Source organism: Bufo bufo, chromosome 4 (genome assembly GCF_905171765.1).
Source record: "Bufo bufo chromosome 4, aBufBuf1.1, whole genome shotgun sequence".
Classification (NCBI taxonomy): domain Eukaryota; kingdom Metazoa; phylum Chordata; class Amphibia; order Anura; family Bufonidae; genus Bufo; species Bufo bufo.
The window spans coordinates 132313175-132329535 of record NC_053392.1 but is presented as its reverse complement, the minus strand read 5'-3'; the positions used below and the strand labels follow the sequence as shown (position 1 = coordinate 132329535).

Genomic DNA, 16361 nt, shown 5'->3' with positions numbered 1-16361 from the left:
ATCTAACAGCCGCTTTGATTTCTCTTGATTCAGTATTGACAGGCTTAATGACCCCTCCCCTTTTTTCAGCTGTTTCTCAGTGGTCATCACTTCTACCCTTTATAGTCTGACCCCTTCCTTCTGACTATGCGGTAGATAGCTTTATTTGGGTTTGGCTGAGCTGTTGTGAGCTCGTCTCTCTCTTCAGAATTTAAGTGTCGCATTTGCTCGTGTTTTGTAATATTCCCTGCTGTTTGTATCTGGGCCTGAGACAGAGACTTCCATTCGTCCATCTGGGGAGGAATGGGTTGTCTCTGGTCTAACCTTATTCCAGGGCCTTATAGGGAAATTAGGGCCTAGGTATCCTGCATATGAATATTCCTACCTTCAAGGTCTATTCATATTGATAGGTAGTTAGGGCCCGGATCAAGGTTGTTTAGGAGGTGTCCTGTTCCTTCATTAGTTTCCAGTACCAGTTACTGTTCCCCTTCCCTCCTGTGTTCAGTGTGGTCATTTCCCCCCACACTGATCGTGACAAGATATTAGATTTCTGGAGAAGAGTCGTTTGATCCAGGGAAGGAATTATTTTTTCTTTAAAGTTTGAAAAATTGGCTTTAACCTCATGAGCGGCTTTGCCTTCCTCTGGGTCAACTTGCAAAATAACAGGCTAAACTGGATGGACGAATGTCTTTCTTTCAGCTTTACAAATTATGTTACTCTCATTATTAAACATATTCAGCAGTTTGTCTTCTAAAGCCTTCAGTTTTACTGCATCTGCAGACTGCTGATTCTCCTTCGTAGTAAATTCCATCAGAGATGTTGCTCTGTTGGCTGGATCTGTAGCACTTATCTTCCTGAAACTCATTTAAGCCATATTTGTATATGTTTGATAAGTACTGTATGTATTATTATTATTATTATTATTTATTAATAAAGCGCCATACATTTCACGGCACTGTACATATGAAAAGGGGTTTACATACATAGCTAAAATGAGTGTGTATCAGCTGTTAGGTAAGTACAGATAAGGGTTACAGATTGAGCCATCAGAGCAGTTCTTTGATAGAATTCACTTAGGCTACTTTCACATCTGTGGCAACGATTCTGGCAGGCTGTTACGGCAGAGAACAGCCTGCCAGAATTCTCCGGATCCAGCACTGCCGGATGCAAACAGAATGCCAGCCGGCCTCATTAAGTATAATGGATCTCCCACAGATGTGAAAGTAGCCTGAGAAGGAGAAGCTACAGTCTTCAGATGTGCTAAAACTAAAGGCTAAACATTTTTAATAAAAACCAATTGGAAAAAAAAAATATCAATTCTAAATAAGTAGAATGCAATAATAAAAGAATTGCCCCAAAGGTGTCCATAGCTTTTAACCAATTCAAGACTGGGTCATTTACCCCCTTTCTGACTAGACACATTTTCATTTTATTTTTTAGTACATGTGGCTTCAAAGGTAATAACCTTTTTCATTTAGTCATTCAAATAATTTCTGCGTTTTTTTGTGATACATCAGGATTTCTTTTTATGCCATCTTTATTGTAGTATTTTTTTATTTTTTATATCCAGAAAAATGATAAAAAAATAGGAAAAATCTGTTTTTCACATTTTTAGATATTTTTTAAGTGCAACTAAATAGCATTTTAAAATTGTATCCCCATTCAGTTAAAGTGGTTTTGATACAGGGGATATACATTTTACAGTGGACTGGGGTAGAGCCGTATGCCTCCTGTAACTGGGGCTGACATATTATCCCCAGTTATACGCTGCATGCAGCCTCGTGACATGCACTGCAGAGCTGATCTGGGTCTGTTAAGATCCAGCATCTCATGCAGATCACTAGGACCAGAGCAGGTAGCAGAATTGCTGCTGCCTGATCTGTAGACACAGTGGTCATTGGGCGCTGTGTATACAGAGATGGAAAAGGCTGGGATGGTACAAAATATCTCTGCCTTCTCTACGTGGAGCCTGGCTATTACCGCCATACTTTGAATAGTCTCTCCATCACTTAAACAGTCTACAATAGATGTGGTATCTCCTTGCAGATATGCTGACCGTGCCAAACAGATCCGATGCAATGCTGTTATCAATGAAGATCCAAATAATCGTCTGATCCGTGAACTTAAGGATGAGGTGGCACGTCTGAGAGAGCTGCTGGGAGCCCAGGGGCTGTCTGACATTATTGACAGTGAGTGGTCCATCATGAACTACAACATGCACTTAAGATCACATTATGTGCTTTCCATATAATTTTTTCACTAGAGGTGAACAAATCTTTTTCGATTCGATTTGGTTCTGAATGGACCAACCAATTAGATTTGGGTACAAATAAAATCTAGACATCTGCCTTTCCTCCTCCCTCCTTCTTCCTCCCTACTTAATATCGATTTGCTCATCTCTAGTTATGACAAGTAATAGAATGTCACAAAATAAGATAAACCCTAAGTTCTCAACCTTTAGGTACACACCATGCCTCTAAGTGCTACTCAACCTGTCCTCATGGCAAGCTTAGGCTGGCTTTACATCACCGTTTCATTTTCCGTTCTTCTGATCCGTCAGGAGAACAGAAAAAAACAGGATCTTGTAAAAAAACGAATCCATTATGCACATTTGGCATCCGTTTTAGCCATTTACAGCTGAGATTAGTTTTTTTCAGGCTGAAAAAAGTCCTTCATGCAGTACTTTTTTCTGTCTGAAAAAATGGATCTCAGGCGGAAATGGCTAACCAGATGCCAAATGTGTATATATTTATTATATGGGAAAAATGAAATCTATTATGACTCCTTAAACCCATAGAGCCACCATTTCGTAGGTCAGGGAAAGGAAATCGCCAATTTTTCCTATTTTGTAGAAAGGCATAGGTGCAACTAAAGAGGCTGTTCAGATTAAGCACCAAAAAATTTCTGATTCCTGAGCTTGTGAGTGAGACATTGGGAAAAGACCACCATTGTTAAAGGGTTTCCCTATAAATGTTTATGGCATATCCCCAGTAATTGGGAGAAGTCTCCTGACCCGCATATCTTCAGGTTGGGCAACTGTCACATCCAGGTAGAAACTGACTAGGAAGGTGACTATCCGTGAATATCTGTGGCTCTCTCCATTCAAGTCTTTGGGAGAAACAGTCAAGAAAGCTTCTCCTGGTGGATCACTTATGCCTCATTCATTCATTCTGAAAACGTGGAGGTCTCAGAAATATATCCCCCCATCCCATCCAATTATATTTATGGCATAAATGTCTTTAGTTAGAACCCCCTTTAACTGCAAGCTTACCTAAATGTCCAAGGTTTGACTGGGGATAGACTATTCTATGTATAGACCTTGATAAACTATGACCAGGTTTAATGGAGCTATGTGCCATTACTTCTGTTACATGGTCCTGATTCTATTTTCTATTTGGTGTTTTTACTACATGTTGTGTCATAGCCATATAGTTTATATAATAACCACCTAGCCCTGGCCTAATCTACATGTCTAATTTCTATATTCCAATTATAATTCTGAAGTACAGCTATAATCTGGTACACTGGTGCGCTGGTTAGAGCGTGTGATGTATCATATGCTACATAATATTTGTGGTTCCTTGTCTCCTCTCATGTGATATATCTACAGCATCCAAACTATGATTTTTTTCTCGCTTCTCTGCTTGTCCTGAATCCTTCCTGTCCACTTATATAAACTTTCCAAAACCCTCACTTTTCCTCTGCATCTTATTTTTTTATTTCTATCTTCTCCCATGCCATGTACTCTTCTCCTTGGTTTCATATCTTTCTTACACTTCAATAAACATTTGCCTTTCTTTTCTTTATTTTTCCTTTGTTCTTTTTCTTGATGTTCACCTCTTGTCTCATCTCAATATACCCCACTGATTTGTACATTACATTGCACCATTTGTGTCCCTCTTGTCTGCACTTTCCGTATCCATCTTGTTCGGTATCCCCCCTCTCTTTGGCTTCTGCTCTTTATAGATGTGTGTCCTGTGGACAATGCCAATGTCCTACACACGCGTCATGCTCCTGACAATCTCTTCACAGCAGTGAATGCCCTAACGGGTATGAGTCCTTCATCCTCTATGTCTGGTTTGTCCAGTCGAGCTGCATCTGTCTGCAGCCTACATGAACGCCTTGCATTCACACCTGGAAGTGAAGAGGCTATCGAGAGGCTCAAGGTATACTTTACAAATACACCCTGCTATATGTGCTCTATGTAACTATTTTCCAAAAATGTATATTGTAGTTATTAAGATTTAAAGTAATACATGTCTCCATCACTTTTCTGATATGTGGCTTGTGAATATTTTTAGGTCTAACATTTGCAGTGAATTAGTATCATAATATTACTTTATAGCAGTCATCAGTCACAAAGACTTCAAATCCCTTGCATTGGCATAAATTAATTAATTCTGGCTCCATGCAGTCACCACTAGGGTGAGCCAAAGAGCTTGACTTTTATCATAGTTCTATTACTGAGTTGAATGCATTACAGTATGCCTTTAAAGGGTTTATACCAAAGCAAAAAATGAAAATCGGACATCATATAGAACATGGTGATCTCTTTCTAACAAATCAAGAACCAGCCCTCTACCTCACATGGATCCAGGCTCATTCCATTCATTGCTCCAGTTGCTCTGCTAGATTTTCTTCACAATGGCAGCATAATCCAGTGTGTGCTGCAGCTCTTTTCATGCAACTGTTATAATTTAGTGTGGGTGCTTTCTGCTGCAGCTCTCTCCCTGTAACGGTCACAGTTTAGGGAGTGTCTTTTCTGCTGCAGCTCTCTCCATGTAACATCACAGTTTAGGGGGTGTCCTTTCTGCTGCAGTTCTCTCCCTGTAACATCACAGTTTAGGGGGTGTCCTTTCTGCTGTAGCTCTCTCCCTGTAACTGTCACAATTTAGGAGGTGTCCTTTCTTTTGCAGCCCTCTTCCTATAACTGTCACCATTTAGGAGTGTCTACTTTCTGCTGCATTTCTCTCCCTGTAACTGTCACAATTTCGAGATCTGCTCCTTGTAACTGTCACAGATTGCAGAGGCAGATTATTCTGCATCACTGCACCCTCTTGTTTGCATTTTTTGGATAGAACTGAGCACCTGTGAATTGCTCATTCAGCTCAGTAGGTGGATTACTGCAGATTAAACTCTAGGGCACCCCATTATAATGAAGTAAAGTTCATATCTCACAACTGGAGCAGAAAGTAAACTACAAAAGTAATTTGTTTTTCATGTTGAATTATATTACATTAACATCTAATTTTAGGACAACCACTTTATTGGTAGCTACAGACATATGCAGGGGATTTGGAGTCCTGTTTCAGAAAAAACTGAGGTGGACAAATGCATTGAATTAGTGCATTATTAGGACATGTCATCACATTATGATCTGTGGGGTCAACTTTTTGGACCTTTATCGACCCTGAAAATGAAAGGGCTACAATGTTGAATTACAGCTGCAACCCCTGTAAGTCTTTCCCTGCACATCATTGCCTGTCCAGTGGCAGTGCAGGTAACTGCAGTACAGCTCCACTCCAGTGGGTGACCGGGGGTGCTGATGTACAGAGGAAAAGAGCTACAAAAGCTCAGCTCTGATTTAATGCTGCAGCCCCTTCATGCTTGGTATTGCCACGTGTCCCAGAGGTTGGACTTCCACTAGTCATCTAATGATGGTCTGTCCTAGTGAGACAAGACTAACATGGCAATACCCATTATGAGATGGGAATACCCCCCCCCCCCCCACTTCTATTTCTGTGACTTTGATGAAGGTCTGATCAAAATTCTAATAGGTTCATTTTCTTTGTAAGAACAGTTTACCATTTGTTGTCAGCAAAGGTACTATTTCTGATGGGTACTATGGGAAATGCTTTATCTAAATTACTAATACTGCACATACTGTACTTACTTTCAATGACTGGCCTTTCATTCTCAAACTCATGAAACAGGAAACTGAGAAAATTATTGCTGAGCTCAATGAGACGTGGGAAGAGAAGCTGCGGCGCACAGAGGCTATACGTATGGACAGGTAATTGAAAAGCACTTCAGATAATCAAATATTGGACATGGGCATGTGACTAAATGTTTCCTAATAAAGTTATAATTGTTCTGAACAAGGGTAGTCTGAGTATGAGCCGCAAGCGCCGGGGAGCAGTGGATGGGAGTGGTAGTGGCTCTGGCTGCAATAAGTATTCAGTGGCAATCCTCACACCTAGGGCAAGGACAGTAATAGGAGGGTGCACCCTTTCTTTCCTCAGTGCACACACTGATGTTGGGGCTCCTGCCTGATAGAAGTTGGGGTGCCCCTGGTGTTAATGTTTTGTATGGGTGCAAGGCAAGGTGAGTAGGAGCTGGAGTCAGTAACCAGGCCCATTGTAGGAAATGAACAAGTCTCTTTTTGATGACGTGCAGAATGATATCAAGACACGGTTCCAAGGCAAGTCACAGTCCAGTCTCTTCCAAATTCTCTTCGCACCAAACCAAAGATAAAATCGATTTTAGCAAAAAAATTGTTAGGAAACATTCTTTCCTGTATATTTACTAAAATTACAACGAAGAGGCACTCCGATACAACCTGTACATCACATAAAGGAGGGCCTCATTCACATTGTGGTACAATTGTTCATGTAGTGGGACTCCTACACCCATAAAGCCTATGCACTAAGTGAAAGGGCTGCCAAAAATTACAAGGAACCGGCAGTACAATACACCCTTTGTTACACATAAAGGAGGGCATCATACATAGCCTTGAAAAATTATGATTGATGACCTGCTGGTGACCCTCAAAATCATTTGGAGCAAGGGCCTGCTGATCTGACCATCTAAAACATTATGGATGAGGGCCTACTGCCGCTTTGGTGACTCTATATAACCTGGGGCCGATCACACGTCTCCGTGACGGCGACAATCCATTCGGATGTCTGGCCTATCAACTTTCTATGTTATTGTCAGCGCAAACCATGGTGACTACGGGTAACGGGGAATCAGGGTTCGATTCTGAAGAGGGAGCCTGAGAAACAGCTACGGCTACCACATCCAAGCAAGGCAGCATGCGCGCAAATTACCTATTAGGTATAATTAGTTGAAGGCCTGCTGGTGAGCTGACCCTGTTAAAAATTATATGCGAGGGCCTGCTAGTGACCTGACCCTGTAAAAAATGATATGCGAGGGCCTGCTGGGAAGCTGACCCTGTAAAAAATTAGATGTGAGGGCCTGCTGGTGAGCTGACCCTGTAAAAGATTTTAGGTGCGGGCCTGCTGGTGAGCTGACCCTGTAAAATATTTTAGGTGTGGGCCTGCTAGTGAGCTGACCCTCTAAAAGGTTGTAGTGAGGGCCTGCAGGTGAGCTGACCCTCTAAAACATTATATGCGAGGGCCTTCAGGTGAGCTGACCCTGTAAAATATTTGAGGTGCAGGCCTGCTGGTGAGCTGACCCTGTAAAAGGTTTTAGGTGCGGGCCTGCTGGTGAGCTGACCCTCTAAAAGGTTGTAGGTGAGCGCCTGCAGGTGAGCTGACCCTCTAAAACATTTTTAATCAAAGTCCCTTTTAGAGACCCTCGGGATATTTGTATAAATGCAACAATGGTCTAGCAAGACCTTGAATCCCTGTAGGGGTCCCTAACTAATGTTAAAAATTTTTACTTTATTGTTATTTGAAAATACACACTACAAAAAAGAAATAATTTGTTAAAATTGTCAGTGTCACAGTGTGATATGGGATTTTATCGGATTTTATTTATGTATACCCCGCATCCCCTGACGAAGCCACAGTCAGTGGCGAAACATGTCGGGAGGGGTGGTATAGAACGACTTTTAACACAGTGAACAGTGAAAGGGAAACTGCCAATAATACGCTGCAGACAGCAGCTGAATATACAAGGAGAGAGTGTGAGGCTACAGGAATTTAGATTGCAGCGGCCACTCATACGTTCTATGAGATAGCAATAGAGGACGCAGTGCAGTGTTAGCAGAGTTTAGAGAGGAGGGCAGATAGTGGTTAGGAAGACTGGTGAATCACTGACAGCCCTGCGGTGTATACAAGTAGCTACAAATACGGGAGCTGCAACAATGTTAGCTGGTTGGTAACCTTGTAGATAGGGACCATTTAGCAAAGAAATTGTGGCAGGAGAGAAATTTTCACCAGTGTACCGCAGTCATCCACTGCCAGGAATCTGCTTAACAACTGCCAGCGTCAACACCATCCCACATCAAATGGTGGGATGAGGTATACCCTATCAAGGGATCCTACCAAATTACTGTGCATGTAATCACACCCTCTGAATGCCATCACATCACTCCGATAAAATCCCATATCACACTGTGACACTGACAATTTTAACAAATTATTTCTTTTTTGTAGTGTGTATTTTCAAATAACAATAAAGTAAAGACCCTCTAAAACATTACATGCGAGGGCCTTCAGGTGAGCTGACCCTGTAAAACATTATATGCGAGGGCCTGCTGGTGAGTTGACCCTCTAAAAAATTATATGCGAGGGCCTGCTGGTGAGCTGACCCTGTAAAACATTATATGCGAGGGCCTGATGGTGAGCTGACCCTCTAAAAAATTATATGCGAGGGCCTGCTGGTGAGCTGACCCTTTAAAAAATTATATGAGAGGGCCTGCAGCTGAGCTGACCATGTAAAACATTATATGCGAAGGGCATTATATGCGATGAATAAGCATGTGGTGATATGATGGAAGAGCAGAAGGAGGATGAGAAAAGGAAGATTCAAACATATACCCTTGTTTGTGGTGGAAGGGGTGCATGGGAATACAGTGTATTCAGTACATTACAAACACATTTAAAGTGCCTTTATTTTCATCAGCTTTCCTCTGGTGGAGTCGAGAAGTCATGGTCAATCCAGGCCTTGTTCATTTTAATAAGAATCAACCTATCGGCATTTTCAGTTGACAGGCGGATACTCTTATCTGCTATAATGCCACTAGCAGCACTAAATACCCGCTCAGACAAAACCTGTTTGGACACCTAGTAGTTGTAAGGCACTGAGGGATCATTGAGGACGCTAACACGGTCTGCTATGTACTTCTTCACCATCTTCCAAAATGTTTCCCTCCTTGTGACACTAGGCCGCGCATCAGGGTGAGGGTGCTGGCGGGGTGTCAATGAAACTGTCCCAGGCTTTGGAGAGTGTTGCCCTGCCTCTGTTGTATTTGCTGTGTGTTCCCCATGTCTCCCCTCCTCGATTGGCCAAGGAACTACGGACTCTGCCGCCAGCGTTGTCAGCTGGAAATTTTTGGAGCAATTTTTCAACAAGGATCTTCTGGTATTGTACCGTTTTGCTCGTCCTCTCCACCAGAGGAATGAGAAATGAGAAGCTCTCTTTGTAGTGGGGGTCGAGAAGGGTGAATAAGCAGTAATCCGTGTTGTTTAAAATGTGTATAACACGCGTCGCCGGAACGGCAGTCTAACATGAAGTCAGCCATGTGTGCCAGAGTACCAACAGGCAAGACTGCGCTGTCGTCATCAGGAGGATCACTCTCAATCTCCTCCTCCTCTTCTGCCCACCCACGCAGAACAGATGGAATTAAACTTCGATGGGTACTACCCTCTGTAGCGGAGGCAACCGTCTCCTGCTCCTCATCCTCTTCATCGTCCAATTCCCGCTGAGAAGACGAACTGAGGGTGGACTGGCTATCACCCTCTGTAATGTCTTACCCCATTTCCACCTCTTCCACATGCAAAGCGTCGTCCTTAATTGTGAGCAGCGAGCGTTTGAGTAGACACAGAAATGGGATGGTTACGCTGATAATAGCGTTATCGCCGCTCACCATCTGTGTTGATTCCTCAAAGTTTCTTAAAACCTCACAGAGGTTAGACATCCATGCCCACTCCTCACTTGTGAATAGCGGAAGCTGACTGGAAAGACAATGACCATGTTGCAGTTGGTATTCCACTATTGCTCTCTGCTGCTCACAAAGCCTTGCCAATATGTGGAACGTGGAGTTCCAGTGCGTGCTCATGTCTCACAACAGCTGATGAGCTGGCAATTTAAAGAGCTTCTGCAGCTTTGACAGACCGGCTGAAGCTGTTGATGACTTGCAGAAATGTTCACATGCGGCGCACCTTCACCAGTAGCTCAGGCAAATTGGGGTAGGTTTTGAGAAACCGCTGAACCACAAGGTTCAACACCTGGGCTAGGCATGGGATGTGTCTGAGCTTGCCGAGCTCTAAAGCCGCCACCAAGTTACGGCCATTATTAGACACAACCATGCCTGGTTGTAGGTTAAGTGGCAAGAGCCATAGCTCAATCTGGTCTCTTATCCCCTGCCACAGCTCTGCGGCGGTGTGCTGTTTGTCCCCTAAGCATATCAGCTTCAGTACAGTCTGTTGACGCTTCCCCACTGCAGTGCTACACTGCTTCCAGCTACCGACTGATGACTGACTGGTGCTGCACGTGGATAAATCGGAGGTGGAAGTGGAGGAGGAGGCAGAGAAGTGGGGTTTGGAGCCACTAACGTAGGTGCTGGCGGAAACCCTGATCGACGTAGGGCCCGCAATTCTTGGTGTCGGTAGCACCTGTGCTATCCCAGGGTATGACTCACTCCCGGCCTCCACAACATTCACCCAGTGTGCCGTCAGGGAAATGTAGCATCCCTGGCCGAAAGCACTTGTCCATGTATCCGTGGTTAAGTGGACCTTCCTAGTAACTGCGTTGGTCAGGGCACGTGTGATGTTACGGGACACATGTTGGTGTAAGGCGGGCCCGGCACACCTTGAAAAATAGTGGCGGCTGGGGACTGCATAATGCAGGACGGCCGCTGACATCAGGCTGTGGAAGGCCTCAGTGTCCACAAGCCTAAATGGCAGCATTTCCAGGGCCAGTAATTTGGAAAGCTGAGCATTTAGTGCTATGGCCTCTGGGTAGCTGGGTATTTTCGCTTGTGTTCAAAGGCCTGGGGTAAGGACATTTGGACGCTGCGCTGGGACATGGAAGTTGATGTGGTCGCTTATGGTGCTTGCGAAGGTCCAGGTGCAGGGCGGGCGGCATCCGGACCTGCGCCTTCAACAGGGGATTGGCCAGCACATAACATAGGGGAAGAGGAGGCAGTGGTGTGACCCGCAGACACAGATTGTGGACACAGGCGTTCGTCCCACTTATTACGGTGCTTGGATGCCATGTGGCGGATCATGCTGGTGGTGGTGAGTTTGCTAGTGTTCACGCCTCGGCTCAATTTCGTATGGCACAGGTTGCAAATTACTATTCTTTTGTCCACACTTTCCTCCAAAAAGCGCCATACTGCGGAACATCTACCCCTTGGCACGGGAGAATTCCACAGTTGCGGGCCTGTTTGGTGTGGCCCACCTTCTCCTTTTTGCCACCCCACTGCCTCTTCCAGTCTGTTGCGGTGCTGCAGATCCCTCCCCCTCTGTACTGCTGTCCTCGCTCGGCTTTCCACCTTCCCAGGTTGGGTCAGTGACCTCATTGTCCACCACCTCCTCTTCCACTTCTTACTCTGATCATCCTCCTGATTTGTTAACCTAACCACAACCTCAGTGATTGACAACTGTGTCTCATCCTCTTCATTAACCTCTTGAGACAGTAATTGGGGTTGACTCATTGGCAACTGTGTCTCATCATAATCCACCTCATTAAGCACTTAATGCCGTTCCCCACAGTCCTGTTCTTGTGACTGTGAATGCTCAAGAGGTTGGGAATCAGAGCACAAGATCTCATGTCCCTCTTCAAGCGTGCTTGGCGAGAGGGACAAATCAAGTAATGGCGATGAAAAGATGTCCTCGGAATATCCGAGTGTGGTATCACTTGTTTAGCTAGACTGTACATGGTGGGAGGAAGGCGGATCAGGGTGAGGATTGTGTTGACCAGACTCCTGGCTACTGAGACTGGACTTGGTGGAAGACAGGGTGGTGCTTAACCGACTGGAAGCATTATCTGCTGCAATCCAACTGACCACCTGGTCGCACTGGTCTGACTTCAAGAGTGGTGTCCTGCGCTGCCCTGCAAACTAGGACATGAAGCTAGGTATCGTGGATGATTGTTTTTCTTGTGGTCTGGCAGCAGGCACAGTTTCTCCGCGCCCAGGGCCAAGGCCTCTGCGTGTACCATCAGCATCACGGCCACTTCCCTGTCCCTTACTGCTCACCTTCTTCATTTAAATGTGATATATGCTTGAAAAAAAAAAAAAACACTCTAGTCATCCTCTCTCGCCTCCACCCTCCAGCCCCAACCCATTTCCCCTCGTCTCTGAACAGGTCCCTATAGCAACCATTTCTGCCATATTCTAGAAAATCTAAATTTTTTCTTGTTGTTTACCAGATGAGCTTCCTCACAAACCAATGAAATTCTAACGAAATTCTCCCATTCCATGATCGTGGGTACAGCACCAACCTCCCCAATGTCGGATAATGCACTTCCTAGCCTGAAAAAGTAATTTGGAAGCTATTTCTCGATGTTGAGAGATATCCATTTTCCCCATCACTCCTAGTATACATATCTCGAATTGGCTAGGGACTTTAAAGGGAACCTGTCGCCTCTACTATGCTACCCTCACTGAGCGTTTCTAAATGTTCATTGTGTTACCCTAAACATATAAATTACACTTTTAATTTCATTTGCAGACAAATTCAATAAGTATTATGCATTTTTGTACTTCCCGCCTTTTTTGCAAATGAACATAAAAGAGTCATATCTTACTCATGTGACCAGAGAAGAGTCATATTTTCAAGCTCAGACTCATCTCAGGTTAATTTGCATATGTATCAAATCGGTTTTTTTACACAATAAAAGCACACAGAGCTATGGGATCTGGGTATTGCGGATGTGCTAGCGGCCATCTAGCAACCCATGTCCTCAGCTCTATACCCATAACCCATGTCCTCAGCTCTATACCCATAACCCATAATCCAGGTGACAGGTTCCCTTTAATCCGATGGTATTGCTCTATTCTATCTCTGACCTTTCTCCAGAACTCTTGGATCTTTAGGCATGTCCAAAGTATGTGAACATCATCCACCCCTATCTCCCCACACTTTAAACATCTAAAGACTTTGGGTTTATAACACTTCATTAAAAACTTGGGGGAGTAATAGAGGCGATATAGTATGTTGAATTGGGTAATTCTATGGGAAAAGTTCTTTGAAATCCTATTTTTCCCCTGTATAGCCAGATCCCAGAACTCTTCTCGCTGCTCTTCTCGCTGGGGGTTTATAGCATCTTGCCATTTATGCATTAAGCTGTTTACTGCTATCTTCTTAGTCTTTTGTTGTAAAAGACATTGGTATATTTTGGAAACTAATTTCCCCCCTGTTTTTAAACCAGAAATGTCAACTAACGGCTGCGGAAGGGTAGATATCAATGTACCCCGCCCCAGCAGCTTTCTCAATATTTGTTTTATTTGTAAGTGGAAAAACCACAGTTCTGTATTACCCAGACCATACTCCTTTTTAAGATCTTCGTATAATATTATATCGCCATGTCTCCATATCTGGCCCAGTTTATAGACTCCATGCTTCCACCAAATCTCTTGTTCAATTTCTTTTAGTTCTATTAGGTGGGTATTCTCCCACAATATGGTGTCAGCATGTAGTCCAGCCTGGGTCCAGAAGGCCCTTGCTTCCTTCCAAACCCTTTCCATCAGCTCAAACAGCGGTATCTTTCTACTTCCCTGTTGTTCCAACACACCTGATGAAAGATAGTACAGTTCTCCAACCTTGCATTAATCCCTACTATCATGGATTTATATCTTTGCGTGTTACTCCACGTTATCATGTTTTTTATGTGGCCGGAAATAAAATATAGTTCCAGGTCTGGGACTGATAGTCCCCTCTCCCTCTCATGGATATACAATATTTGTGCTTTTATCCTTGGTTTTTCCCCTCGCCATATCAAATCCATTAAAAGACTAGCAATTACTTTAAATATTTTTGGGGGGATTATTGCCGGTGCATTCCACAGAATATAATTCAGGGAGGGTAATAAGCATATTTTCACTAAGGAGATCCGACCTGCCATTGAGACATATAATCTTTTCCATATGTCTATTTTCTTCCTAATTTCTTGTATTTTAGGGATCACATTCAGCTGGACATATTCCTTAGGATTTGGAGTTATTTAAATACCCAGATATTTAGCGGGTTCATTGCTCTTCTTAATTTCCAATGCTCCTGGTATAAAATTGTTTAGAGGATCAATCAGGACACAGGCCGATTTAGACCAATTTATCTTAAGACCGGCATGCTTGCCGTACTGATCAAATACCTGGAAAATCTTCGTAAGTGATCTATGTGAACCTACAAACAGCATAATATCATCCGCATACAGAGCAATTTTTTCCTCGTGCTCACCAAACCTAAACCCCACGATTTCTTCGTCTTGCCTAATCATATCTGCCAACGGCTCCATAGCTGTAGCAAAAAGCAGGGGGGAAAGGGGACACCCCTGTCTAACCCCCCTACCAATACCAATATTCTCAGAGTATTCCCTATTTAGTATAACTTTTGCTGAAATTTCAGTATACAGCAGCCTTACCCATGATATAAAGTTATCTCCAAAACCCATTTTCTTCAATGTTATAAACAGAAAGGGCCATTCTACAGTGTCAAATGCCTTTGAGGCATCTATGGTAACAATTAGTCGTTAGCCGCAATTCGTGGGTTCAAGCTGGGTGTTCACAAAATAGCGCATAACATTATCGGTTGTAGTTTTGCCTGACATAAATCCCGTCTGATCCTCATGGACAAGTCCCGAGACCACACTTCTAAGTCTAGCTGCCAAGATCCTAGCCAGAATTTTATTGTTGGTATTAATTAGTGAAATGGGACAGTATGAGTCCGGAAGGGTTGGGTCTTTCCCTGGTTTTAAAATCAATGTAATTAGGGCTTCTCTCAATGAGTCTGGCAGCTTCCCTACCTTCCTCGAGTCCTCCCACATCTCCAGTAATTTGGGGATTAGTATTTTTTTATAATGAGCATACACTTCAAATGGGATGCCGTCTATTCCTGGGGCCTTATTTCTGGTGATGCTAGACAGTATTTTATCCACTTCTAGGGCATTTAGGGGGACCTCCAATTTTTCACTTTGCTCTTTTGTTAGCGTAGAGATAGTAGTAACCTCCAGAAAGTATTGTATTTGTGCTGAGTTCTTATTTATCTTACTACTATACATATCTTGAAAGTATTCTTTAAGCAGTTCTATTTTAGCCACTTGTTCAGTGGTTTTGTGGCCTGATTTATCTGCTAAACAGTGAATATATTAATTTTTTTTTATCTGGGTCCCCACCAAGGCCGCAAACTTTTTACCCGGTATATGTGCATAAACATATATATCCCTCACATAGTTTTCTTTCTGTTGTTGTGCCAGTAGAAGCAGCTCACCTTCCAGTTTGGATACTACCTCTATCCATTCCTTATCATTTTTATCTGTGGGGTTTCCAGTATACTTATTTTCATATCTTTCCGCCTCTTGTTCCATGTCCAATATTTTTTTCCTTAGCTCTTGTTTATACTCTGCTGTGTATTTTGTGAAAATCCCTCTGATATATGCCTTTGTGGCCTCCCATACTATATTGGTTGCTGCTAAACCTTCATTCCAATAAAAAAAACTCTGTTATCTCTTTCAAAATCTTATTGTGTATGCCCATTATATTTATCCACCCAAAATTTATGTGCATCCCTCTTCTTCTTCTTTTTTTTTTTTTATATTTATAATGATTGGGTTATGATCCGAAATCCCACGCTATCCATAATTGACCTTTTCAATTTCGGACGAACCCATATCATTAGTGAAGACTAAATCAATTTGTGATAAACTTTTATGAGTACTTTTTCAATTTAGGGTGCATTACCCTCCAAATATCTATCCAACCCAATTCCTCTGTGATATTTTTTAATTTTGATCCCGTGCTAAAAATTTGAACGTTCCCAACTCTACAGTACATCTATCCATAACATTATTGAAATCACCCATGACTACAAGTGGTTTATCCCCTACCTTAAGTAAAAAATCGTGAATTTTTTTATAAGACCTCCAACTTGAAAGGTGGTGGTATACACTGCGTGCAGAATTATTAGGCAAATGAGTATTTTGACCACATCATCCTCTTTATGCATGTTGTCTTACTCCAAGCTGTATAGGCTCGAAAGCCTACTACCAATTAAGCATATTAGGTGATGTGCATCTCTGTAATGAGAAGGGGTGTGGTCTAATGACATCAACACCCTATATTAGGTGTGCATAATTATTAGGCAACTTCCTTTCCTTTGGCAAAATGGGTCAAAAGAAGGACTTGACAGGCTCAGAAAAGTCAAAAATAGTGAGATATCTTGCAGAGGGATGCAGCACTCTTAAAATTGCAAAGCTTCTGAAGCGTGATCATCGAAAATCAAGCGTTTCATTCAAAATAGTCAACAGGGTCGCAA

General features: G+C 43.0%; 1 protein-coding gene across 1 annotated transcript in view; it reads left to right on the top strand.

Annotated features, from left to right (window-relative positions):
* Positions 1 to 16361, top strand: part of KIF1A (kinesin family member 1A) — a 159486-nt gene that overhangs the window by 63031 nt on the left and 80094 nt on the right. The window contains 3 exon segments of the mRNA XM_040427918.1: positions 2026 to 2168; positions 4012 to 4145; positions 5913 to 5992. Coding sequence (XP_040283852.1) covers positions 2026 to 2168; positions 4012 to 4145; positions 5913 to 5992 — 357 coding nt within the window.